We start from the raw sequence: 27,033 nt of genomic DNA, 5'->3' as shown, positions 1-27,033 counted from the left end.
CTGAAATGCATCTCCAGATAGTCAAGGTTTTTTTTTTTTTCTTTCACAGTTCTTGCTGTTATTCAGTTTTCCTCATATTTTACTTCAAAACTGACTTCCTGCAACTGTTATCAGTCTACCTCTGTGATGTCTAAACCTAAGTCTGCATCACTTCCAGGATAATTTTATTGCTCAATACTCAAAGAGTGATAAGAAAGGTGGCTTCTGGGGCGCCTGGGTGGCTCAGTCGGTTAAGCATCCGACTTCGGCTCAGGTCATGATCTCGTGGTCCGTGAGTTCGAGCCCCTCGTCGGGCTCTGTGCTGACAGCTCAGAGCCTGGAGCCTGTTTCAGATTCTGTGTCTCCTTCTCTCTCTGACCCTCCGCCGTTCATGCTGTCTCTCCCTGTCTCAAAAATTAATAAACGTTAAAAAAAATTAAAAAAAAAAGGTGGCTTCTGATGAATCACGTGAAAGTACATAGATGATCTAAGCCTCAAACCACTACTGTTTGCCAGTATTAATTATAAAATCTCCAAGTCCCAAATAAGTTCATCTTAATTATTCATGTTCATGTGAAGTGACGAGAAAATTAAAAGAACGATTAATTGCGAAGTCCTTATTCTTTCTTCGGTATCTTTGGCATGTATCATACTCGCTCCTTTTTGCCCGCATAGTTCCTCCTGCTTAGGATCGTTTCTCATTCACATTCACCAGGATCCCAGCCATCCTTCAAAGGCTTGTTCAAATTTTACTTCCTATTTGAGGCATGTTCTGACTACTTTGGGGCACACAGATTTTTTTCCCCCCGTAGTATGTCTATTCCTAAAGTTAGTTAATTTAAGAAAGCTTGGCATGGTATTGTTTTCCTCTGGTTGTTTCCCATAAGTCTGTATGTCAGACTTATCTCCCAAGTCAGACTGTAAACTTTCTGAAGGCAAGGATCACCGCATCCTACACCATTGGTTTTCAAGCTATTTTTCTTGGATAGCCCCTGAAAGATTTTGAAAAATGACATTCGTCCTTGTTCACTGTTAAGTTGGCATGTGAAATTGTACACTAAGTAACTGCAAAGGACAGGATTCAAAATACTGAGATTAAAGACCAAAGAGAGTAAAATGAAATCGTCCCCTGAGGCTTTTACGTGTAGCTAAAGGAATCTAAAATGCTCTTGTGATCGATACCTCCAGTCGTTCATTTGAAAGAACCCACGACGTCTTTAACTGTTGGAAGTTTTGCATCATTCCCTTTACTCCTTGAAGTCATGTTTCTCTTCCACGTCCCTCATAGGACTCCATCCTAATAGAAAGTGTTGTTATGCTTGGAAGTCTTCTCTACGTTAAATATGTATGTAAATGGAAATTATTTTTCTAAATTTTCTATGGCCAGAGGCTTTGAAGTGGTAAAGTATTCTTTCTAGATTGACTTGTCATTACAATTACTTTTAGTACACAATTGATCAAAACCCAAACCACATAAATGTATTATAAATTTTTATAAATACTTACTAAGCATAAAGAATAGAGTTTTATTGGGAATACCTGTTTCTATGAGATACGTGGAATTCTTTGTTTACACACGTGAATATTGCTTATTGCTAGAAATAAGCAAGGTTCCGCATAATTCTGTTTCTCTTTTACATTTTTATAGGTGGAAATGCTGGGAACACTTGTTCACATAAAATTGTAGGTGGGAACAGAAGGTGTTTTACTACAGCATTGTCACTCCATTCTATGAATTCCTTTCAAGCAGCATGCCAGAATTATATATTGATTTATTATAAAAATATTTTTCATCTCTTGTCAACTGTTAACTTGATTAGGTCTTTCTTCAGTGTTGTTGAAAGCAAAGAATTGGAAACAACCTACTTAGAAAAAGATTTGTTAAACAGTCATTAGGGGTAATTTACTTTCTCTGTTTCCGAGAATAATATCGAAAAACCTTTACTAAAAGTTATCAGATGACTATTAATGATACTAGTCACACTTAAAATTTTTTTTTAATGTTTATTTATTTTTGACAGAGAGAGAGAGAGAGAGAGAGAGAGACAGAGCATGAGTGGGGGAGGGGCAGAGAGAGGGAGACACAGAATCCAAAACAGGCTCCAGGCTCTGAGCTGTCAGCACAGAGCCTGACGTGGGGCCCGAACTCATGGACAGTGAGACCATGACCTGAGCTAGAGTCAGACGCTCAACCGACTGAGCCACCCAGGCACCCTGATACTAGTTACACTTTAATTTAACCCAATACACTCAGAAAGTGGAAAAAGAAAAATATTAATTCTAATGTACCTGTCAATATAATTTTTAAAACAATTATTTAAAAAATTTTTAACATTTATTTTTTATTATTTTTTTTAATGTTTATTTATTTTTGAGAGAGAGAGAGACCGTGTGCAAGCAGTGGAGGGGCAGAGAGAGAGGGAGACACAGAATCTGAAGCAGGCTCCAGGCTCTGAGCTGTCAGCACAAGAGCCTGACGCAGGGCTCAAACCCACGGATTGTGAGATCATGACCTGAGCCGAAGTCAGACACTTAACCTACTGAGCCACCCAGGTGCCCCTTACACTTTCTTTAGAAAACATTTTACTTTGTTTGTTAAATAGACATGTAATAGACACTCTGGTTGTGTGTCTACTCTTTTTTTTGTGTGTGTCTCAATTCTTTTCCTAAGAGAGATGGCGAGGGCATGGAGCCTTGTCAGTTTGTTGGGTTGATGAAATGAGGTGCCCCGCCACCCTCCCCCCTGCCCCCGGCCCCGTGCTTCCCTTCTTTCCTCTCCTGGGACTCTTCCTCAGAATGATGCATCTCTGACAATAGCTGGGGATGAAAAGCACAGGACATTAAATGGAAGTTGTTAAATACAGCTCCCCCATAACGTAGTATGTCTCAATACCAAACATCCCAGGATGGACGAAAATACCCTGTTACTCATGCCATGCGTTGCCATTAAAAGAAACATGCGTAAACAGAACAAATTGTGGAGTTTTACTTTGGGTTTTTCCAGCCTTGATTAAAAGAGGATTCCCTGGGAATGCAAGCTGGCGCAGCCACTCTGGAAAACAGTATGGAGGTTCCTCAAAAAACTAAAAATAGAACTACCCTACCACCCAGCAATTGCACTACTAGGCATTTATCCAAGGGATACAGGTGTGCTGTTTCGAAGGGACACATACACCCCAATGTCTATAGCAGCACTATCAACAATAGCCAAAGTATGGAAAGACCCCAAATGCCCATCGATGGGTGAATGGATAAAGAAGATGTGGTACATAGACACAATGGAGTATTACTCAGCAATCAAAAAGAATGAAATCTTGCCATTTGCAACTACATGGATGGAACTGGAGGGTATTATGCTAAGGGAAATTAGTCAGAGAAAGACAAAAATCCTATGACTTCACTCACATGAGGACTTTAAGAGACAAAACAGATGAACATAAGGGAAGGGAAACAAAAATAATGTAAAAACAGGGAGGGGGACAAAACAGAAGAGACTCATAAATAAGGAGAACAAACAGAGGGTTACGAGAGGGGTTGTGGGAAGGGGATGGGCTAAATGGGGAAGGGGCATCAAGGAATCTACTCCTGAAATCGTTGCACTAGATGCTAACTAATTTGGATGTAAATTAAAAAAAATAAAAAATAAAAAAAAATAATAAGACAAAAACAATCCAGTAAAAAAAATGGACAAAAGATTTCAAGATAGTGTTTACAGGAAAATAAATGTAGGCAGCTTTTAAGCGTATGAAAATATGCTCAGCTTTGTTCCTTCATAGTAAGAGAAATACACATTAACCAGAACAATACCGTTTCCCATTTATTATATTGTTACAAATCTGAAAGTTCCATAACACAGTGTGTGCGTTGATGGAGGGCAACTTGGAGATTGCGTCTAAACTGGAAATGTAATCCTTTGACCCACGGATTCTATATGTAGCACTGTAAATTTCACATATATTTGCACACATTAAAAAAGATGTACAAGATTTAAATAAATAAATACATACATACATAAATAAAAAAGGACTCCCTATACTAGTCTTTTCTACTATTGTTTGGTGTTTAGAGGTTCTTGTGTTTGCGGCATAAAGGAAGATGAGACACAGGAAGGTGGGGAGAGGCCAGGCCTTTCTTTGTAAAGTGGGAGGAAATTGATTAGGAAAGGGAAGGAGCTGGGCGCCTGGGTGGCTCAGACAGTTTCGCTTCAACTTAGGCTCAGGTCATGATCTCACGGTTCATGGGTTCCAGCCTCTCGTCGGGCTCTGTGCTGACAGCTCGAAGCCTGGAGTCCGAGTCTCCCTCTCTGTGTCTCCCTGTGTCTCGTCTCCCTCTCTCTCTGCCCCTCTCCCACTCGCTCTCTGTCTCTGTCTCTCTCTCTCAAAAATAAATAAGTGTTTAAAAAAATACAAAAAAGGGGCGGGCGCCTGGGTGGCTCCGTCGGTTAAGTGTCCAACCTCAGCTCAGGTCATGAAAATGGCAACTACAAAACCATTCAGCAAAGACGTATAAGCACAACTATCCATTTATTTTCATCGGCATACTCTCTTACGTTGAAATTTTTTTTTTAATTTCGTTTAAAAGCAGTTTCTCATCATCTAACCTATAGATCATATATGTGACCACATGAAATTCGCCCTGCAGTAATAAGGTTCTTTTACATCTTAATTAGACTGATTCTAGTTGTCATTCCTACTTTGCTAAGAATAATGTTCAAATTCTGTTTTCTATGCTGTATTGTACCTTATTTTTGAAAAGCTGTTTCAAGTAATGAAGTGTAAAATAAAATTGTCGATGGTAGAAGAGACTAGAATCAAAGTTTTATTTTTAAATCTGCCTGAATGAGTCGACTATAATACAGGGATACGTTTAAAATGACCATTGGCAGATGATGTCTATGTTGCAGACAAAATGGATCTTCCGGAGTAATTAACTTAAAAATTGCGAGCTAATGTAAAAACATTACGATTTTTTTTTTTTTTGCCAAACTGAAATCTTAGCTTTCTGTTGTTGACAGAAAACGCCTCCAAGGCGGGATTGAAACAAGAGCAGCGCCAAGACATCCAATTGCCTAGTGGGACTGTGTTGTCCCAGGAAACACCACCAGTCAAGATGAATGTTTGGAAATCAACAGAGGTAAGTCATTGTGGCAGTTTCCTGTTGCCGCTGTAACAAATTACCACAAACCCAGTGCCTTAAATCAGCACAAATGTGTCATTTTGCAGTTCTGTAGGTCAGAAGTCGGACACAGGACTCACTGGGCTAAAATCAAGGTATCATCTGCAGCCTGCCTCCCTTTCTGGAGGCCTGAAGGGAAAATTTGTTTCCTTGTCCTCTCTGGCTTCCTGTGTTCTAAGAGAACACTTGTCTTTTAATTTTATTGTCTTTTGTTTTACCCCGTTTTAAATAAGAATGAGGTTAAATTACGAAAGTTTTCCGTTAAAGCTCATGCTTAAAAAAAAATCTTCCTAAAGAAATTCTTCTTTATCCTAATAGAATAAAGCTCTCTTATCTTTTCTTCTAAATGAAATCCTCGTGTCCTCTAGAATTTTACCACATACCGTAAGAGGGGGGTCTTACTGTCTTTATACCTGTGGATAAACAGTATTTAATTTATTGTACAGTCCATCTCTCTCTGGTCATCTAAAATAACTTTTTAAAAGACTTCAGGAAGTTGCAGAAATAGTACAGACTCCCATGTACCCTTTACCCGGCTTCTCCCAATGTTGGCATCTTATATAACTGCGGTGCAACATCAAAATGAGGAAGTGGATGTTGGTATGTTACTGCTAACTAGATTACAGACCTTATTTAGTTTCCAAATTTTTAATTCACTATTCAATTAAAAAATTTTTTTAATGTTTATTTATTTTTGAGGGAGAGACAGAGACAGAGCACGAGCGGGAGAGGGTCAGAGAGAGAGGGAGACAGAATCCGAAGCAGGCTCCAGGCTCTGAGCTGTGAGCACAGAGCCCGATGCGGGGCTTGAACCCGTGAACTGTGAGATCATGACCTGAGCTGAAGTCGGATGCTTAACTGACTGAGCCACCCAGGCACCCCTCACTAGCTGATTTTTTAACCTCCATTTGTGTGTGTGTGTGTGTGTGTGTGTGTGTGTGTGTGTGTGTGTGTAGGGGGAGTGCTATGCAATCTTATTCTAAGTATAGATTCATGTAATCACCAAAAGAAATCCCTCATGCTATCCACCCCATCTCATTCCCCACACCCCAACCACGTCCTCCCCTGACGACCACTAATCTTTTCTCTATCTTTATAGGTTTATTATTTCTAGAATGCTATGTAAATGAATTCAGACCATATGTAATCTTTTGAGATCGTTTTTATTTTTTCACTTAGCATAATGCTCATGATGTCCATTCAGTTGTGAAGTTTTCGTTATCTCTGGGATAAATGTCTAGGGGTGTGATTGCTAGGTTGTATATTAAGTACCTAGTAAATGTGGTAAGAAACTGTCAACCTGTTTCCTAGACTGGCTGTACCATTTTACATTCCCACCAGCAGTGTAGAAGAGACCCAGTTTCTCTGCCTTCTCACCAACTTGTGGCATCACCGTTTCTATTTTGGCTATTCTAATAGGTTTGTGGCGATATCTCATCATGGTTTTTAGTTGATGTTTCCCAAATGGCTAATGATGCTGAACATCTTTTCGTGTGCTCGTTTGTATCATCGTCACTTCTCTTTGGTGACATATATCTTCATATCTTTTGCTCATTTTCTAATTGGACTGATGATGGTTTATTACCGTTGAGTTAGGAGAGTTCTTTGTATATTCTGGATACCAGTGTGTTTCTACTTGTGCTCTCATCCATGAAGATGTTCATCTTGTTTTTGAGCATGACCTGTGTCTTTAATTTTCACATTTGTATTTTTCTCTTTCATTGCTGTGTGTTTGGGGAGGGAGGGTATCCCCAAAGTTTGAATTTACAGAAACATCTTGACTGGAAACCTGTTCCATTTAAGACTATTTACAATGATCTCATCACTCATTTGTTTTTCTGTTTTATGTGTGTTTCTCCTTCTAGAAGGAAAGCTCCTTGAGAGTAAAGACCATTTTAGTCTTACTCATTACAGAATCTTCACTTGCCAAATTTTTGTTAATGAAGAAATGACTGAATGGTAGACACTCAATTATAACTTCCTTCTCTTCCTCCCCTGTGAAAGAGGCTTGTTTGGTCTTCTGTTTTGTTTAGCGTTCCCTGCCACAGTTCCTATGAGAGTGGCTGGAATTATTTACTGACCTTCTGTTCCCAACCCTTTCCCTGAACCCAGTTAGGTATTGGATTTACCTGATTTTCTAGCAGCCCAGAAAAGTATATAAAATTAAAATTTCACTTTTCCCTAATTGCATCACAGCCCACGGACTGAAAATATGTAGATCGTTTTAAAAGATATGACATTAAGCAAAATTATTTTTATTATTATTGTTATTTTTTTAAGTTTATTTATTTTGAGAGGTGGGGGATGAGGGGAGAGAGAATCCCAAGCAGGTCCCGCGCTGTCAGCACAGAGCCTGATGTGGGGCTCGAATTCACGAGCTGAGCCGAAATCAAGAGTCTGACGCCCAACAGACCGAGCCACCTAGGCACGCCAAGCAAAATTATTTTTAAATATGCGGTCAGTTTTGTTTACTGCCGATGGCTTTTAAGGGAGAAAATAGACTTGAATAATCTTACATGCTTTGGAGCCTAACAAAGACATAAAGTGCCACCTAGCTTTTTTGTATCAGTCCCCAAATTCTCATTATTATTGTTTTTTTTCTGACTTTAGAGGAAACCGCTGTAATTGATTTACATCATTCAGCATCTTGTATCAGTTAGCAAAAAATGGTGCCCTTCTCTCAAAAGAAGTTTGAAGTTAGATTTCTCTTTCTCAAAGCATTACTATATCATGACACTATTCCATCATTTTACTGACAAGCATCTCTCTTATTACTGTCAGGAACATTTGATGTGACCCAATATATCCTCTCCAGAAATCTGCTTTTGTGGCAGAAGACAAAACCTACCAGGCTGAACAGTGAATCTAATTGTTGTTGCCAAATGTACTACATCTACATTAAAATTCTCATGTTCTTAATACAGAATGAGAAAGAAATGATACTGTTGATTGCTTAGGCAGATGAAGGGGGCTTAAAAATATCTTCTAAAAACTTTAAATAGAAATCTCTTTATTCTCTTTCTACAAATGAAAGGATGATCTAAAAGCAGTAAATAAAATTCTTTACAGAACAGGGCATTCAAAAGCAGAGCAGAGCTTGCTAGTGGTACTTTCAAAACTCAGGAAAGCCTTTAAACGTACAGCACTTAGACATGGGTATGTGTTCTCTCTAGGTACTGCCCAGAATCTTTATTATTGAATTTGATAATTAATAAGGTTATTACATAGCCTTTCACCACCTCAAGAGACCTTCCTCTTTTCCTGTTTGAGGAGATTCAACAATGAGGGTTATGATTTTTTTTTTTTTTTTGGTCACAGTTGTTTCTATAGCAACCGATAGGGATGCTATGAATTGGTTCACGCAGAATTAAAGCTGACCAAAGCCTTCAGTCTAGTTGTGAGTTTGGAAGTGACGGGAGATAAATGTTTATTTCCTCCTGCTTCTGTTTATTATTTTGTTAAATGAAGAGTAAACAGTTTTTATCCTTGGGCTTATTAGCATATCATTTATTATATTTGCAAAACTTTGAACTCATCAAAGCTGTTAGGGAAATGGAAATTGTACCTATTCTAATCACGCTAATCCATCATCCCCTTACTTCTTTTCTGCATCAGTGCTTTATGCTGAAAAGCCCTTTTTTATTTTCATGTCTGTACTTTTATTCTTTTCAAGTTGGAAGATCCTTGCTGGAAAAAGTTGAAACAATATGAAAGGGTCAAGAGTGAAAAACAAAGTTTCTTCTTACTTCTCTATACACCTTCAGTTCCTTCCCTTGGAGGCATCCGTGACCAACTAGGTTCTTAGAAATTTGGGAGGGAAATTTTCTGTGTCCAGGCATTTCTTTTATCTAAGGATTCATTCCGTATATACTGCTCTGCAGCATGCCTCGAACTAAACAATGTATCTTGGACATCTTTTTTATTTATGTAATAAATGCAAATGTATTCATGTAATAAATGCAATCATTTGGTGTGTGTTGTTCCACACCTTTTTCGCTACACTGTAGATCATGGATGTCTTTCTCTATCAGTATGGATAGCGGCGCTGTATTCTTTCTTATTTTTAAAATTGCTTAGTGTTTATTTATCTTTTGAGAGACACAGAGAGCGAGTGGGGGAGGGGCAGGGAGAGGGAGACACAGACTCCGAAGCAGGCTCCAGGCTCCGAGCTGTCAGCACAGAGCCCGACGCGGGGCCTAAACTCACAAACTGCCAGATCATGACCTGAGCTGAAGTCGGACGCTTCGCTGACTGAGCCACCCAGGCGCCCCTAGCTGTGCATATTCTTGATGCATAAATGAATCTTCGCTTATTCGGCCATCCCCTGTTGGTAATCATTGAGGGATATTTTTCTGTTTTTGTCTATTAAGAACAATATTGTAACAGCGGTTCTTGTACACATTTTGTATGATGCTGTCCTAAAAGGGGACTCGCTGAAAGATTATATTTATTTTTAGTTTTGAAAAGTACTGCCACACTGTCCTCCCAAAAGTTGCACCGATTTATGCCCACCAAAAGCATAGTTTTGCAAATACTGAGTATTATCAAACTTGTACACTTTTTGGTCAGTCTGAAAGGTGGGGAAAATTTGTTTTAATTTATTCCATTGTAATTGCAGGTAAGAGTGGAAGAACTTTTCATGTGTTTCTTGGGGATTTGTGTTTCTTTTTTTTAAGTTTATTTATTTACTTTGAGAGAGAGGACATGTGAGTGGGGGAGGGGCAGAGAGGGAGAGAGAGAGAATCCCAAGCAGGCTCCTCGCTGTCAATACAGAGCCCGATGCAGAGCTCGAACTCACAAACCGTGAGATCACGACTTGAGCGGAAGCCGAGAGTCAGACACTCAACCGACTGCGCCACCCAGGTGTCCCTGTGTTTCTTGTTTATTATTAACTCTGTTCATCTCCTTTGCTCGTTTTTCTGTTTGGTTTCTCATCTTTTTGTTATCAGTTTCTAAGAGCTATTTGGCTATTAAATAATTAGCTCATTGTCTGCTTCTTTATCTCTTTATTCATTTCCAGGTTTTCGTGTGATTTTTTTTAATATTTTTTTATTATTTTTATTTTTATTATTTTTTTTAACGTTTATTTATTTTTGAGACAGAGAGAGACAGAGCATGAACGGGGGAGGATCAGAGAGACGGAGACACAGAATCTGAAACAGGCTCCAGGCTCTGAGCTGTCAGCACAGAGCCCAACGCGGGGCTCAAACTCACGGACCGCGAGGTCATGACCTGAGCCGAAGTCGGCCGCTTAGCCGACTGAGCCACCCAGGTGCCCCTCGTGTGATTTTTTAATTTTATTTATGGCTTTTTTTTTTTTTTTTGCCTTTGCAAAGGGAAAACATACTGCTCTTTCTTTGTCTCTTTTTTTCCTTTCACACCTGCCGTCGCACTTCACTTCTGACACAAGAGATGTGGGTTTTCCACACACCCAGCTGTTGTCTACAACACTAGCTGGGTGTGCTGCAACTTAACTCGATTCTGACACTGTCTGCCTAAAGATGGCATCAGATTTCACAGGCTTAAGTGCCCAGTCCCCAAAGCTTCCTTTCCCCCACCTCCCATTTCAGATGCCAACTGCAAATCTCGGGCTGTCACCTGTACTTCTGACCTGCTGTAAATCCGGGTTCCCATGACCCCCTCCTCGGGTTTGATCACCCGCTAGAACAGCTTAAGAACCCATGGAAATATTTACTCGCAGATGCTGCTTTATTATATAATAAAGGATGTGATAAAGGGTACAGATGAATTGCCAGATGTACAAACACACAGGGCAAGGCCCAGAAGTTTCCCTAGTGCAAGAGTTTAAGTCCCCATGGAGTTGGGCTGTGTCACCCTCCCAGCATGTCCTGTATTCACCAACCCAAAAGCTCTTTGCACCGCAAACATTTGGGATTTTTATGGTGGCTTCATGAGATGAGCGTGACTGATCCTTTATTCCATCTCCAGTCTCTCTCCCCTTCCAGGGGGATGCGGTGTGGGACTGAAAGTTCCAGGCTTCTAATCATGGCTTGGTCTTTCTGGTGACCAGTCCCCATCCCGAAGCTGTCCAGGAACCCACCAAGAGTCACCTCACAAAACAAAAGACACTCTGAGCTCCCAGAAAATTCCAAGTAATATAGGAGCTCTGTGTCAGGAGCCAGGGTCAAAGACCAAATATTAAAACAAAAGATGCTCCTAGCACTCCTCTCACTTAGGAAATTACAGGAGTTCAGGGGCTCTGGGCCAGCACCAGGGACAAAGACCAAATACATATTTATTATGACTCCGATATCACAACCTTAAAGCAGTCTTTAATTTTCATTAAAAAGTAGTCAAATTTGCCTTTCCATTACGGCTTCTAGATTTTAAGTCATTCTTAGAAAGACCTTCCCTAGTCTAAGATTTTATTAAATATCACCCTGGCTTTTTATTTTAACAAGCTATTTTTTAGATCAGTTTTAGATTCACAGCAGAAGTGAGTAGAAAGTAAGAGATTTTTCCATATACCCGATGCATACCCCCACCCGCCTCTGCCCTGTGTGACCTCCCCCACGATTAGCATCCACCCCAGGGTGGTACATTTGTTATAATCAATGAACCTAAATTAACACTCATTACCATCCAAAGACCACAGTTTACATTAAGGTTTGCTGTGTGTTCTGTGAGTTTTGACAAACGTATGGTGATATGTATCTGCCATTACAGTGTCGTAGAGAATGGTTTCATTGTACTAAAAATCCTCTATGTTCCATCTATTTATTCCTTTTCCTGCTAACGCCTGGAAACCACTGATCCTTTTACTGTCTCCTTAGTTTTGCCTTTTTTCAGAAAGTCATATGGTTGGAATCATACAGTATGTAGCCTTTCCAAACTGGTTTCTTTCATTTAGTAATATGCATTTAAGATTCCTGTGTCTCTTTATGGTTTGATAGCTCATTTCTTTTTTTAATGCTGAATGATATGCCATTGTCTGGGGTGCCTGGGTGACTCAACTGGTTAAGCATCTGACTTCTGATTTCAGCTCAGGTCCTGATCCCATGGTTTGTGAGTTCAAACCCTGCGTCGGGCTCCACACTGACAGCATGAAGCCTGCTTGGGATTCTCTCTCTCTCTCTCTCTCTCTCTCTCTCTCTCTCTCTCTCTCTCTCCCCCCCCCCCCCCCCCCCCTCATGTGTGCACTCTCTCTCTCTCTCTCAAGAATAGATAAATTTAAGGGGCGCCTGGGTGGCGCAGTCGGTTAAGCGTCCGACTTCAGCCAGGTCACGATCTCGCGGTCCGTGAGTTCGAGCCCCGCGTCAGGCTCTGGGCTGATGGCTCGGAGCCTGGAGCCTGTTTCCGATTCTGTGTCTCCCTCTCTCTCTGCCCCTCCCCCGTTCATGCTCTGTCTCTCTCTGTCCCAAAAATAAAATAAACGTTGAAAAAAAAATTAAAAAAAAAAATAAATAAACACACAATGAAATATCAGAATGGCTAAAGTAAAAAGTAGTGACAACACCAAATGCTGGCAAATGTGGGGAAAGTGGATCACTCAAATATTACTAGTGGGAATGTAAAATTGTAAACCTACTCTGGGAAACCGTTTGCAGCGTCTTATAAAAACTAAACATGCAACTACCATAGGACTGAGCAATTGCATTCTTAGACATCTATCCCAGCAACATGGAAACTTACTTTCATACACGAAGCTACACACAGTGTTCACAGCGGCTTTATATATAATAGCCCAGATCTGGAAACAATCCAGCCGGTCCTTTGACAGGTGAAACAAACTGTGATACATCTATCCCATGGATACTACACAGCAATAAAAAGGAACGAGTTATTAATGCATGAAACAACATGGATGAATTTCTGGGAATTATGCCAGGTTAAAAAAAAAAGCCAATTCCAAAAGGTTACATCCTGTATGGCTCTATGTATATAACATTTCTTCAAATGTCAAAATTATAGAAATGGAGAAAAGATTAGTAGTTGTGGGGGGCAGGCTATGGTAATAAAAAGGTACCAGGAAGGGTCCTTATGGTGATGGAAATGTTCTGTATTTTGACCGTAACAGTGTCAATATCTTGGATAATACGTACTGCAGTTTTTAAGATGTTATTTTTAGGGAAAACAGGGTAAAGGATACATAGGGTCGCTCTGTATTATATCTTAATACATGTGAATCTACAATGATTTTAAAATAAAAGTTGAATTATAAAAAGGGGCGAGTCCCTTGGAAAATGGTTTGGCAGTTTCAATGAAGTTACATACTATATATTTAATGAAGTTAAATTCATATTTAAATATATAAATCCTATGAATCTATATATTTAATGAAGTTAAATACTACTTAAATTAACTTATCCTATGACCTGTCCATTCTACTCATGTGTAAATATCCAGGAGTAATGAGTACACTTGTCCATAAAAAGATTTGTGTATGAATGTTCACAGTATCTTTATTCATTATAGCCGAAATTTGGAAACAATCCAGATGTTCATATGGAGGAGAATGGATAAACAAATTGTGGCATATTCCTACAATGGAATACTTCTTACAAAAAAAAAGGAATGGATACACACAAGATATGGATGCATTTTTTTCACACATTACGTTAAGCAATGGGAATCAGATACAAGAGAGCACGTAGCATATGATGACATTTATATGAAGCTTAAGAACAGACGAACTCATTGCTACTGATGGAAGATAGACACTGTTTACTGGTAGTGGGAGGGTGGGACCAACTGGAAAGGAGCTTGGGGGAACTTTCTGGAGTGACAGAAATGTGGCTACATAGGTATATGGCATAATGTTAAAACCTATTGAACTCTACCCTTAAGGTTTATGCATTTTACTCTATGTTGATTATACCTTAAAGTACCGTAAAACAGATCTTCGTTCATAGGAGGAAAAAGACACGTCAACTGATCCCACCATATGGACTTTATTTGAATCCTCTCTTGGACAAGCTATAGAAAAAAAACTGCTTAATAGCACTCATGAGAAATTGAAAAGATGAGGAGTTTATAACTGATGACATTAAGGAGTTGGGAAGTTTATAGGTATAAAATAATAATTGTGTTAAAGAGTTCATGTCATTTAGAGAGAGGCACTGAAATCAATGATGTACCTAGGATTGGCTTCACAATAAAGCCGATGAGGACTGGTAGGATGTAAATGAAACCAGATTGGCCATGCATTGATTTGTTTAACGGCATGGTTGGATTGATTATCATCTGTGTTTTACTCCATGACAAAAAGTTAAAGTTCTAAAATTTAGTACAAATAGGAGCACCTGGGTGGCTCGGTTGGTTAAGCATTCAACTCTTGATTTCGGCTCAGGTCATGATCTCATGGTTTGTGAGATCGAGTCCCGTGTCTACCTCTGCACGGACAGCATGGAGCCTGCTTGGGATCCTCTCTCTCCCTCTTTCTGCCCCTCCCCTGTTTGCGCGCATGCTCGTGTACTCTCTCTCAAAAATAAACAAACATTGAAAAAAAGATAGACACAGGTAGCCTTATTATTGCCAGTAAAACAGAACAATCAGCCTCTGAGGTAGTGCGCCCTAAGGATGCTCAGGGAGTGGTGGGGAAAGTTCATGCCTCAAACAGAAGCGTTGCTACTCTGCACTAGATGTCTTCATCAAGGAGTGAGGATCTCCAAGGGTAGAAAACCACCCTACGCTCAGTGGACACCAAGTGTATACATAACTTATATTTAAGTTCTTTCCATTAAAATGGGTTTATGTTGGCACATATAGACACAGCATATCTCCATGAATCGTCCATCTGGTTTACCAAATTGAAGCAGGGGGATTAATTGTTTTTCAAACTTCATGTGCTCTCTTATTTTCTCTAAGGACCTGATGTTATTTTATGAGGATGATCCAAAGCCAGTTTTGCCCACACTTCCTCCTCCCATTACCTCATCAACTAAATGGTTATCAGAAGAGCAAGCAGACGTTTGTCACCTCTGCGATGCAGGTAAACTGGGTAAAAATTAGCAAGTTTACTCAGAAGCATCAATACGAAACACTGGGAAAGGAGTTGCTTTTCGTCAGATTTTATTTGGTGAAATATAGCAATAATGGCTTTAATTTAACTTTGATAATGGGGGATGGGACCAGCATGGATGAATTCAGCCCACACATAATCCTATAATCTTATTTTGTCATTTGTTTCAGTGGTTTTTTTTTTTTCTCTATTTTGCTTTCTTTTCTTTCTCACCATTTCAAAAATTAGTAACCACAATCAAACCTCTTACGAATGCTTTAAAAAAGCAGAAAAATTAATTTGAGTTCCTTTTTTCATTTGTATGAACATCTCTTTGATAACCAAGCTTTAGGCCAGAATGCATGGGATCCCCCAAACTGGCTAGTCGCCTCTTGAATAATTAACATTAGAGGGGGTACGGTATAAAATGATACAGACTGGCCTCCAAGAAATTACGCTATCAAATTCCAACCGGGTCCTGCTGCCGTGAAAGACCTGATTGATTCACCATGGCACCACTCCATACTGTCTCTATTTTTCAGAAACTCTCAATTTTTGATACATTCTTCCTCTTGCTCTTCTCAAAAAATAGGACTCAAGACCTTCTGCCAAGTTGAGAATGAAACGTTCTCATTAGTATGTTTCATCCCCTCGTTTGTCTTTGCTTTTTTATCCATCCAGGCATCTTCTCCCTCATTGCAGAGGTGGCTCCTTATGTTCCGAGTATCGTCTTCTCCCTCATCTTTGGGCCACGCACCTCGGTTTTCTCCTTGTATATATCCCCAATATCCAAAATATATTTTAAAAAACCCTGTAGGTTATTAGTGTAGATTTCTTTTCTACATTTACATTGATATAATTTTCTTATAAAACTGGTCCTGAGAACGATGATGAGGATGTTTCAACAAACACAGAACACGAAGTTGTGGGTTATGGTGATATTTGTAAGTACGAGGATGATATGACTCACATGGATAATTAGTTATGAGTGGTTACCATTTTTTAGACAGCTTGCTCTGTCTTCTTAGAATACGCTTTATGTAAAGGGATCCAGATCCAGAAGCTCGAAAGAATAGTAAGGAAAACATTTTTGTGATCTAATATTCCCATGTATCCCCCCCCTGCCGCGCCCAACATTTTTTTATTAAACTTCATTTTTAGAGCGGTTTAGGCTCCCAGTAAAATTGAATGGAAGGTACAGAGATTTCCCCATACACCCCTGCCCCCAAACAAGCACAGCTTCCCCCACTACCAACACCTCACATTTGTTGCAGTCGGTGACTATACATTAATGCTTGATTATCAAAGACGATAGTTTGCATTAGGCTTCTCTCTTGGTGTTGTATATTCTATGGGTGTTGAGAAACGTATCCACCATTTTAGTATCATACAGAACATTTCTCCCTTCCTCCTAACACCCGATACTTTGTCTCCACAATTTTGCCTTTTCCAGAGAGTCATAGAGTTGGAATCATACAGGATAGCGTTTTCAGACTGACTTCTTTTATTCAGTAACATGTATTTTAAGCTCCTCTGTGTCTTTTCATGGCTTGATAGCCCATTTCTTCTTAGTGCTGAATAGGATATGATAGAGTATTTATCCATTCACCTCCTGAAGAACATCTTAGTTGTGTCTAAGTTTTGGCAATCATAATAAATAAAGCTGCTGTAAATATCCATGTGCAGGTTTTTGTGTGGAAATAAGTTTTCCCCGCCAACATTTTAATACAAGTGAAATTGAATATAAATGAGGCTCAGAGGAAGCCTTTAAGAGGAAAAAAGTCACAAAACATGTCGAGCGAGGGATGAGTCCCCCATGTTACTTGGTTAGAACTCGTCTTAATTGGAGAAGCTTCTCCTATTTTTGAGTCTTTCTCTTCTCCCGTCTTTCCTTCACACCAGTCTCAGAGATATCTTGCTAAAATGCAGATCTAAATGTTTCACTTCTCAGCTTAAAAACTTTCAGTAGTTTTCCACTACCGATAGCATGTTTAATTTTTTTATGCTGTCATATGAGATTTTCATGGCCTGCTCCCAGCCAACCCCTGTAACCTCATCACACAATACTGCCAATACTCACAATGCTCTGTGACATTGTATTACCTGTATAGTTTCTTCTCCTTAGAAAGTCTTTGTTCCAGTTACTTCGGCTGGGTAACACATTGCTCTAAAACTTTGTGGCATAAAATAACCATTTATTCTGCTCATGGAATTCTCTGGGTCAGGAATTAGGACAGGGCACAGTGGGGATGACTTAGCTCTGTCTCATGACGTGTGTTTGGGCCTCGGCCTGAGAACACAAAGGCTGGGGATGGGAATCATCTGAAGGCTCGTTCACTCGTGTGTCTGGTGGCTGGTGCCCACTGTCGGCTGGGGGCCTCAGTTTCTCTCCACATGAGACTCTTCATGCAGTCTCTCCACATGGGCTAGTTTGGGCTTTCTCACAGCATGGTGGCTGGGTTCCCAGGGTGAGCGTCCTGTAAAAGAAAGGACCGGGCAGTAGCTGGCTACTCTCAAAAGTCATGCTGTGAGACTTCCTTCCCATTCAGTTCATCAAAGCAATCACAAAATCTTGCCCAAGTTCAAGGGAGAGGGAACATAGACTCCCACCCCTCCATGGACAAGTGTCAATGTCATATTGAAAGAAAAGCATATGGGAGGGTGTGTGTGTTAGTACAGTCATCTTTGGAAAATACAGTCTGCCACGGTCCTCCACCAAATTATGGATGCTTGACAAAGTCCTATTGAGACAGCCAGGCCCAGCTCAAAGGTCACTACTGCTATAAAATCTTTTCTATACACGAATTTTTCTTTTCACTGTGTCCCTGTGGGACTTTGCCTACAACCTTAGACTTGAATTTATAGTTGTGTATCATTTTATAAGTTTGATTTATTTTTAATTATGTAAGTAACAAGTGAATATACTCTTACTTTAAAAAATTCAAACAATATTGCTAGAGTCCAAATCCTCCTTGACTGTCCCTTACCCCAACACAGTTCCCTCCCCAGAGTTACCTGTTATGATCAATTTGTTGGTTACTCTCTAGGCCTTTCTCTGTGCATTTGCACACATACATGTACCTTGAAAAGTATGTAGAACTGACTTTATTTTGTTTCAGAATATTCTGTATTTTTCTGAAACGTCTTAAAACAACATCACTTGGCCATCCTATAGATGGCCTTTCTTTTTAACTGCTATATTGCCTGGGTGTTACAGTTTATTTCCCTGCCGGTAGACAGTTTGGTATTTTATATTTTTCACTATTACACTATTTCAATATTACACTATTACTTCACTGTTTTCACAATATTTCACTGTTATTTCACTATTCGATATTACACTATTACACATGATGCTTCAGTGAATAGCTGTGTGCATATATGTGAGTGTTTATTTAGGGTAGATAGATTCCTAGAAATGGAATCCCTGGGTCATAATATATGCCCATTTTCATTTTAGTTAATGCTGCCAAATAGCCCCTCAAAATATCAATACCGATTCACACTGGCTTGCGGTATATAGAATTACTTATTCACACACACCCTCACCAGCACTTGATTTTTTTCAAGTCTTATATTTTTATCGCTTGGAAAAGGTTGCATTGCATAGTAGGTATAATTTGCATATTTCCATGTGTTAACTTGATATTTTTATTTCTTCTTCTGTGCATTGCATGCTTATATCCTTAGTCTTTTTCTTTTGGCTTGTGTGTTGTTGATCATTTAAATTCAATGATTTTGTAGCATTTTTATATAGGTCACTGACCTTAAGAATCAAAACTGCCCTTTATCTTACCAGCAAAAGATAGGGTTATTCGGGAATAAAAAGAGAATTTCAATTCAGGACAAACGAGCTGAGGCAAAATACAGGCAAGCCCAAGGAATGAAGGAGAGGTACACTTTCTTAAGGAGAAAAGGAGTAGTCGGGAAGGCTGTTAGAAGCTTAAAGGCCCTTGGAGTAAACTGAGAGTTCCAAGTGTAATGGCTTCTCATTGACTGAGCTGTGGTTGGGAGGGGAGGGAGATATGGAAAGCCTCTCTTCCTCTTCCCAGTAGTATGCGCCTTCAAGGTCAAGTCCTGCTCTTCTGTCTTGTGTGCAATTGACTAGAGTGGTAGGGCGTGAGAGCTTCTCCTAGGGAAACCTCCGGACTCCTTTTTAGTGAGGGTTTCCGTTACTAATTTTCACACTGTTACTAATCCTTTCTGTGATTTATGTTGCAAATAGCATCTTCTAGGCTATGAAGTGTCTTTCAGATTTCTTTACAGAAGATTTGTGTTTTCTTGGTGTTTTTGTAGAAGTCTGTTGTTTTATGTAGTCAAGTGTATTATTATTTCCCTTCAGAGCTTTTGTTTTTTGTTTTCGTAAATTTATTTTTTACTAAAGTATAATTAACATACAGTGTTATATAAATTTCAGGTGTACAACGTAATGATCAGACAGTTCTGTACAATACTCAGTAGTGCTCACCATGATAAGTATAGTGACCATCAGACAACTTTATTACAACCTTATTGACTATATTTCCTGTGCTGTGCTTTTCATCTCTGTGCCTTATTTATTTTATAACTAGAAGTTTGTACCTTTATCTATTCCATCCCCCCACCTCTCCTCTGGCAACCACCAATCTGGTCTCTGTATTTAAGAGTCTGTTTTTTGTTTCTTTCTCTCTCCGTTTGTTCCTTTGTTTCATTTCTTAGATGCCACACATAAGCTAAATCATATGGCGTTTGTCTTTTTTGTGTAACTTTCTAAAGAAGACCCACAGATGGCCAACAGACACATGAAAAGATGCTCAACATCAGTAATCATCAGGGAAATGCAAATCAGAACCCCAATGAAATATTGCCTTACACCTGTCAGAATTGCACTGTTGGTGGCAATGTAAATTAGTGTAGCCACTGTGGAAAGCAATATGGAGGTTCTTCAAAAAATTAAAAATATAAATACCATTATAATCTAGTAATTCCACGACTGGGTATTGACCCAAAGAAGACAAAAACACTAATTCAAAAAGACACGTACACCCCTATGTTTACTGCAGTGTTATTTACAATGTTCAAGACATGGAAGCAACCCAAGGGGCCATCGATAAATGGATAAAGAATATATAAGATACACACACACACACACACACACACACAAGAATATTACTCAACCATAAAAAAGAATGAGATCTTGCCATTTACAACAACGTGGGTGAACCTACAGGGTATAACGCGAAGTGAAATAAATAAATAAATGGAGAAAGACAAATACCACATATTTTTTTGTGTTTTAAGAGGGCTTTCCCTACACCACGTTCATAGTATATATTCACCCATTTTTAAATTTTGGTTTAGTGCTTTTATTTTTTCAATTTGAGAGAGCAAGAGCCCACAACCGGGGGGAGGGGCAGAGGGAGAGAGAGAATCTTAAGCAGGCTCCATGGTCAGTTCAGGGCCCAACGCGGGGCTCGATCCCATGACCCTGAGAGTCAAGAGTCGGTTGCTCAACCGACTGAGCCACTCAGGTGCCCCTGCTTTAGTTATGCTTTAATCTATGTGGATTTAAAGGATTTGTGATGGGTTCTAGATATGGTCAGTGGGCGGCCAGTTATATCAACATTTATTGACTAGTTTATTTCTCTTCACTGTTTTGAAATGACTCTTTAACCTGTACTAAATAGTATCTGTTTATCAACTCTGTTCTGTTCTGTTGATCCATTCTTCCAGTCGTGGTCTGTTTAATGTTTTTCAATTACTGTAATAATATGCGATAGTATGAATGTATTCTATTTTACTTAACCAGTATTATATTAAGGGTAACTTAGGTTATTCCCCTATTTTTGTTATTATAAATAATGATGAAATGACCTCTTTCTCTCCTTTCAAATAAAGTAGGCTTATAATTTATTTTGTTACTATTTATTATTATTTATATTATTATTTGTTTCACAATTTTATGCAAACTCTAAAATACATTAGTCTGAATTTCTGCTGATAAATTGTGTCCAGTTCATAACTTATCCTGTCAACAAATGGTTCTAATTTCCATGTTATAATTTCAGTGGCTTCAGCCCAAAGGCAAAAATAAAGAAGGAGAGTCATTCCGTACAACATCCTCTTCTCCCTTGCCTTCCCCCTTCTTGGGCACACAGTGATCTGCTGTTCACAACTGGCCTGCAGCGTGTACGCATACTTACCCCTCACTAACTCTCTGTCTTAGCTTCCCTGATTCCCACCCCTTTCTTTCACTCTCTGAGTGGCCACTCATTTGAATTTTGTGTTCATCATTCTCTGCTTTCTTTATAGTTTTACTACATACGTTTATGCTATAAACAGTAAGTTACTTAGTTGTGTGTGTGTGTGTTTTAAGTTATTTTATTTATTTATTTATTTATTTATTTATTTATTTATTTATATTTTGAGAGAGAGACAGAGCACAAGTGGATGAAGGGCAGAGAGAGAGAGAGAGAGAGAGAGAGACACAGAATCTAAAGCAGGCTCCAGGCTCCGAGCTCTCAGCACAGAGCCTGATGTGGGGCTCAAACTCACGAACCATAAGATCATGACCTGAGCCGAAGTTGGACACTTAACCCACTGAGCCACCCGGGCGCCCCCAGTTTTTTTTTTTTTTATTCTTTTTACATTTATTTATTTTTGAGAGACACAGAGAGACAGAGTACAAGTGGGGGAGGGGCAGAGAGAGAATGAGACACAGAATCAGAAGCAAGCTCCAGGCTCTGAGCTGTCAGCACAGAGCCCGACGCGGGCTCTAACCCACAAACTGCGAGATCACGACCCGAACCAAAGTCGGATGCCCGACCGACTAAGCCACCCAGGCGCCCCCCACCCCCCACAAGTTTTTATTTTTAAGTACTCTACACCAACATGGGGCTCGAACTCGCAACTCTGAGATCAGGAGTCGTGTGCTGTAGCTACTGAGCCAGCCAGGCACCCCAGTATGTTACTTAGTTTTACGTGATTTTAAACTTTACCTATTAAATGGAGTCATTTTGAATATATTTTTTGTGACTTCCTTTTATCACTCAATAATATGTTCTTAAGATTCATCTACGTGTGTGTAGGATTGTCATTTGTTTTCACGAATACTGTTCAGTATTTTCCTGGGTGTGCGCATTAGAATGTATTCATTCTGCTCTACTATGGTCAGTACGGTGCCAGGTTTTTTTTGTAACGTGAACAGCTGTGAACATACTTATACAAGCCTCCTGGTTCTCATGGACAAGAGTTGCTCTAGGGCATATGTTTGGAAGTGAAATTGCTGAAGGTTCAATATGAGCATCTTCAAGTGTACTAGATAATGCCCAGCTGTTTTCCAGAGTTTTAGTTGTCCCATGTCCTCACCAACCCCTTCAGGTCACCATTCTTGGAAAAAGAAAGATTGCCAATCTATTGGGTGGGAATTGGTATCTCATTTGTTCTAAAACCGTTTTTGGATAGTGAAATTGAACACATTTTCATATGCGTACGGTTCATTCATGTTTCCTCATCTGTGAAATGTCTGTTCATGTCTTTTTGGCCATTTTTCTATTTGGTTGTTTGTCCTTTTCTTGATTGATTTGTAGGAATTCTTGATCTATTCTGGAGGCTAAACATTTCATTTTGTAAATGTCTTCCCAGTGTGTGACTTGTCTTTTCACTTGGTGAGGAGTCTTTTGAGTAATAGAAGTTCTCAATTTTAATGAGGTAGAATTTTAGTCTTCATGGATGCACTTTTTGTATCTTGTTGTTTTAAAAAACTCTTTCTTATCTCAAGACTGTATAGCCTCCTTCTGCTTGGGCTAAAAATTTCATAGTTTTGCCTTCCACAATTAAAATTTTAACGCAGCTGGAGTTGGTTTTTGTGTGTGGTTGAAGCGTGAGTCCAGTCTTACTGCTAAATGGATAACCAGCTGTCCCCACATCATTTATTGAAAATTCCGCTTTTTCTCCACTGAGCTGCCATGCTGTTTATATCCTTAGCAAGTTTGCCCATCCGTATGGATTCGTTTCTGGACTCTATTCTGTTCCAGAAGTCATGTGACTATTCTTGCACCCACAAATAGTTTCAATTACCCTATCTTTGTGATAATTTTTGAGCACTTCTCCCTCGTCAGGAATATTTTGTCTCTTTTTAATCCTTCGCTTTCGCACATAAAAGCTTGTCAAGTTCTTGGGAAAAAAAAAAATTAGTTTCGATTGGCCCTGCCAATCTGTTACCAGACTCGGGTCCTTGGACCCAGCAACGGCAGAAATGAGGCTGGACCCAAAGTACAAAGGCACAGACAGGCTTAATTGGGGCAGCAGCTTCAGCTGAAGGGAGACACAGTCATGACAAAGGAGCCAGACCTCAACAATAGCTAGGGAAAGTTTTAAAGGACCTGAGGCAGATGAGGAGTGACATCTAAGCATGTAGGGGTGGGACAATACAGGGAATTGGGCACGCAGGCACAGTTAGCTGCTTCACACATTGTATGATTCCTCTGACAGCTAAGTGTCCACCTCTGGGCATGAGTTTTAGCCTCACAATAAGGGGGAAGTGGGTGAAAGATCAAGTTTGGTGACCTTTGTCCTTGGACTAGTTTGGACCCATCTAGACTTGCTCCTCGGCTGATGCTTTGCTCCTTAAGAACAGCGATAACAGCCAGCCAAGACTGTCTCAGGTGCACGGGGGGGGGGGGGGGGGGGGGGGCGGGGGGCTTGTTCCCAAGGTCTCTCACTGTCTCGAATCTTTAAATCAATTTGGAGAGGTAACACCTCTACAACATCACATCATTCTATTCATTTAAGTCTTCTTTAATATATTTTATGCTTTTTCCCCATATAGGTCTCCTATATCTTCTGTTAGATTTAGTCCTAGGTACTTCATGTATTTTTGTTGCTACTGTAAGAGATATTTTATAAATTGCATTTTCTTTCTTTTTTTAATTTTTTTATGTTTATTTATTTTTGAGAAGGAGAGAAACAGAGTGTGAGCAGGGAAGGGGCAGAGAGAGAGGGAGACACGGAATCTGAAGCGGGCTCCAGGATCTGAGCTGTCAGCACAGAGCCTGATGAGGGGCTTGAACTCGTGAACCGTGAGATCATGACCTGAGCCAAAGTTTGACACATAACCGACTGAGCCACCCAGGTGCCCCTATAAATTGCATTTTCTAATGGTTGATGGTGAAAATGAGTGGAATTAATTTTTGTATGTTGACTTTATAACCAGTAACCTTGCTTAATTAACTCTTACCAATTTTCCTGATTTATGTCTGGATTCTTCTGGGTTTTTTATGTTGAAAATTGTACCCTCTGTGGATGATGGCAAAATTGTTTTCTTTACTTATAAGCCATATGCCAAAGTATTGTTTTCTTACTTCACCATGCTCGGTAGAACTACTCTGTTGAATGAAAGTGTGATCATGGGCTTCCTATACTTGGTCTCTATCTTCAGAGAATTCTTTCAACATTTTGCCATTAAGACGGGTTGGCTATATGTATTTTGGCAGATCTCCATTCCTCGTTTGTTAACAGTTTTATCACGGGTATATATTGAATTTTCTCCATTTTCAGCATCTATATTAATGGTTATAGATTTTTCTCCTTTGAGCTGTGAATTTTGTAAATTAGTTAATTTCCAAATCTTAAGACAACCTTGAATTCCTGGAATAAACTCAATTTGGCCGAGACTTATTATCTCATAGATAAGACACGGGCTTTGATTTGCTGACATTTAGTTTGAGTTTTACCTCTACATCTAGGAGTGAAGTTACCCGGGATTATCTTTTCTGATATTCTCTTTGTCATGTTTTGATACCGAAATTTTGCTAGACTCCTAAAAAGAGTTGAAAAGCATTTGTTCTTTTTTAAGACTCCGGTTTGTGTAGAGTTGTTTGTGAGATGACAGTGTTCACTCACGGTGCTGCCGGAAGGGCTGCAGGCAGGGGAGGCAACCCTGCACCCGGATATGTGCGTCCCCCTATGAAGGCAAAGTGCAGCTTCCTTTAGAGCGGAGAGTTCCGGTACAGGGAAGCTGATACCAGGTAACTGGCTGTTTTCCCCAGAAAATGGCGCCGCGCTGGGGGTGTAGCAGGAACCTCTAATGTCGACAGCCTGAGCATTCAGCAGTTGGGTAGCCAGGTCACCTTGGTCAGGAAGAGTGAATGTCAGGGGAGCCCACGCATGGCCTCCATCCCTGCCACGTGGCCAAAGCCTCTTGAACAGCCACTGGAGTGACCAGGGAAAGAGGATGATTGACGGCCAGTAAACAGAGCGTCTTGCCCACCCCCTTTTTGAGAGTCTCCCCGTCCCCCCGGCAGGCATTTCTATGGGGCATGAATCTCTTGGCATATGCATCCTAAGAGGTCCACCCACGTGTTTCATTGTCACCAATCCTGTCACCTCTGCCTCATCCCTGTGATCCTCTCCACCCAAAGATGACAACCGCTACAAGCTCTTCAGTGAGGCTGGTGTCCCCTCACGGTACATTTTTTTAATGCCGTGCTGAAGGGACTGCCCTCCAGGACAAGTAGAAGGTGCCTGAGCGTGTTGTACGTGATAGATCCCTTCCAGCAGTCCCGTCTTGTGGAGCCTTGAAGCTTCCTTTACAGGGTGTCAGAGAAGTGCCCTTTGTTCTGAAGGCCATGCCTGAGTCCGTATACGATGCTGTCTCACTCTGTGGGTCTCGCTCTCTCTCTCCCTTTTTCCTGGTCCCGCTGAAAGGTTAGAGTCTAGGGAGGCTTTCCTGAACGCTTTCTTAAAAATCGACGGGCCACCACCACCACTGGCGCTCCCTATACCTCTTCCCTGCTCTGTTTCCTCAGTAGCACTAATCATCATCTGAAGCATGTATGTATTTGATTCAGTAAGAGACTTGTCCGATACAGGAGTCCCCCAGACCACCCACAGGTATCAGAGTGAGTCCGCCATTAGCAGAGCTCTGACTCTGGGCTCTGCTCTTTGCCACTTCTAGGTATATACGATGTTTTTGAGCAGTTGCATACGGGTTTTGTGTGTTGCTCATGAATTGGATGCATTGTACTAGTGTCTTCTGTTTTGAGGGCAGTTGCTGTATGCTTTCACATTTTTCTGAAAGAGGCTTTATATCATCAGAGCATTACAACACGTGCTTTGAATTACAGAACTGACTATAGAAATTTGAGAGGTTATCGACATGGCAACTGTGCATTATATGCTCGGTATTAAGAAATCCAATTAAAACCTTTTAAACTTAATCATTTCCTCTTTTTTACTTCAAAAATACAGGAAAACATGATTCACACGTGTAGAACGGACATAAATGAAAGTATTAAAGGCTTCCATGGAAGTGAATGAATAGAGCAAATCCACAGTCATTTGCAGTGGAAGTCAGTTAAATGATTGAAAGACCGGAAGGATGTAACTACATTCGAAGATGCCACCTTTTATTTGTCACACGGTGGCCGATTTTTTTCATCCTTGTGATGATGAAAGGAAAGATTAAGAGATGCTGACTTTTGAATTGTTTAGGAATTTTTAGGTCAAAAAGCCATCCAGCCTAAATCCTTTTCTACATTACTAACGAGTGTGTGTATTATACATATGTCACATAACCCCTCCAACATCCCAAATTAGAATCAGATTTAATCTAAAGTACGGTGGCAGGTTCATCATCAGAATGACTGAGCTCTCAGTCCCAAGTGGACTTTATTTGAACGGAACAAATGGCTGTATATCTTTTTCCAAAAAGGAGCAAATTGTTCCTGCTACAAAAATTTCCCAAATACCTACCAGGTGCCAGCCATGGTGCTAACTGTGTGATAGTCGATGATAGACAAGATCCCTGCCTTTACGGATCTCCCGGTCGAGGGATCGAGTCCAACCCGACAAGTGAGGCAAACGTTAGGATAGGGAGGACGGAGAAACACACAGGAGGGCATCTACCCATGACTTCGGGTGTTAGGAGAGGCGATGTC

General features: G+C 40.1%; 1 protein-coding gene across 1 annotated transcript in view; it reads left to right on the top strand.

The window, feature by feature from the left end:
- Positions 1-27,033, top strand: part of ENTHD1 (ENTH domain containing 1) — a 93,581-nt gene that overhangs the window by 33,000 nt on the left and 33,548 nt on the right. Inside the window, exons 3-4 of the mRNA XM_030320695.1 lie at positions 4,994-5,112; positions 14,983-15,106. Of these exons, the coding sequence (XP_030176555.1) occupies positions 4,994-5,112; positions 14,983-15,106 (243 nt within the window). The remainder of the gene's footprint in view (positions 1-4,993; positions 5,113-14,982; positions 15,107-27,033) is intronic.

This window comes from Lynx canadensis, chromosome B4, assembly GCF_007474595.2.
Source record: "Lynx canadensis isolate LIC74 chromosome B4, mLynCan4.pri.v2, whole genome shotgun sequence".
NCBI lineage: Eukaryota > Metazoa > Chordata > Mammalia > Carnivora > Felidae > Lynx > Lynx canadensis.
The sequence above is the reverse complement of the archived record's forward strand: the minus strand, read 5'-3'. Positions and strand labels throughout refer to the sequence as shown.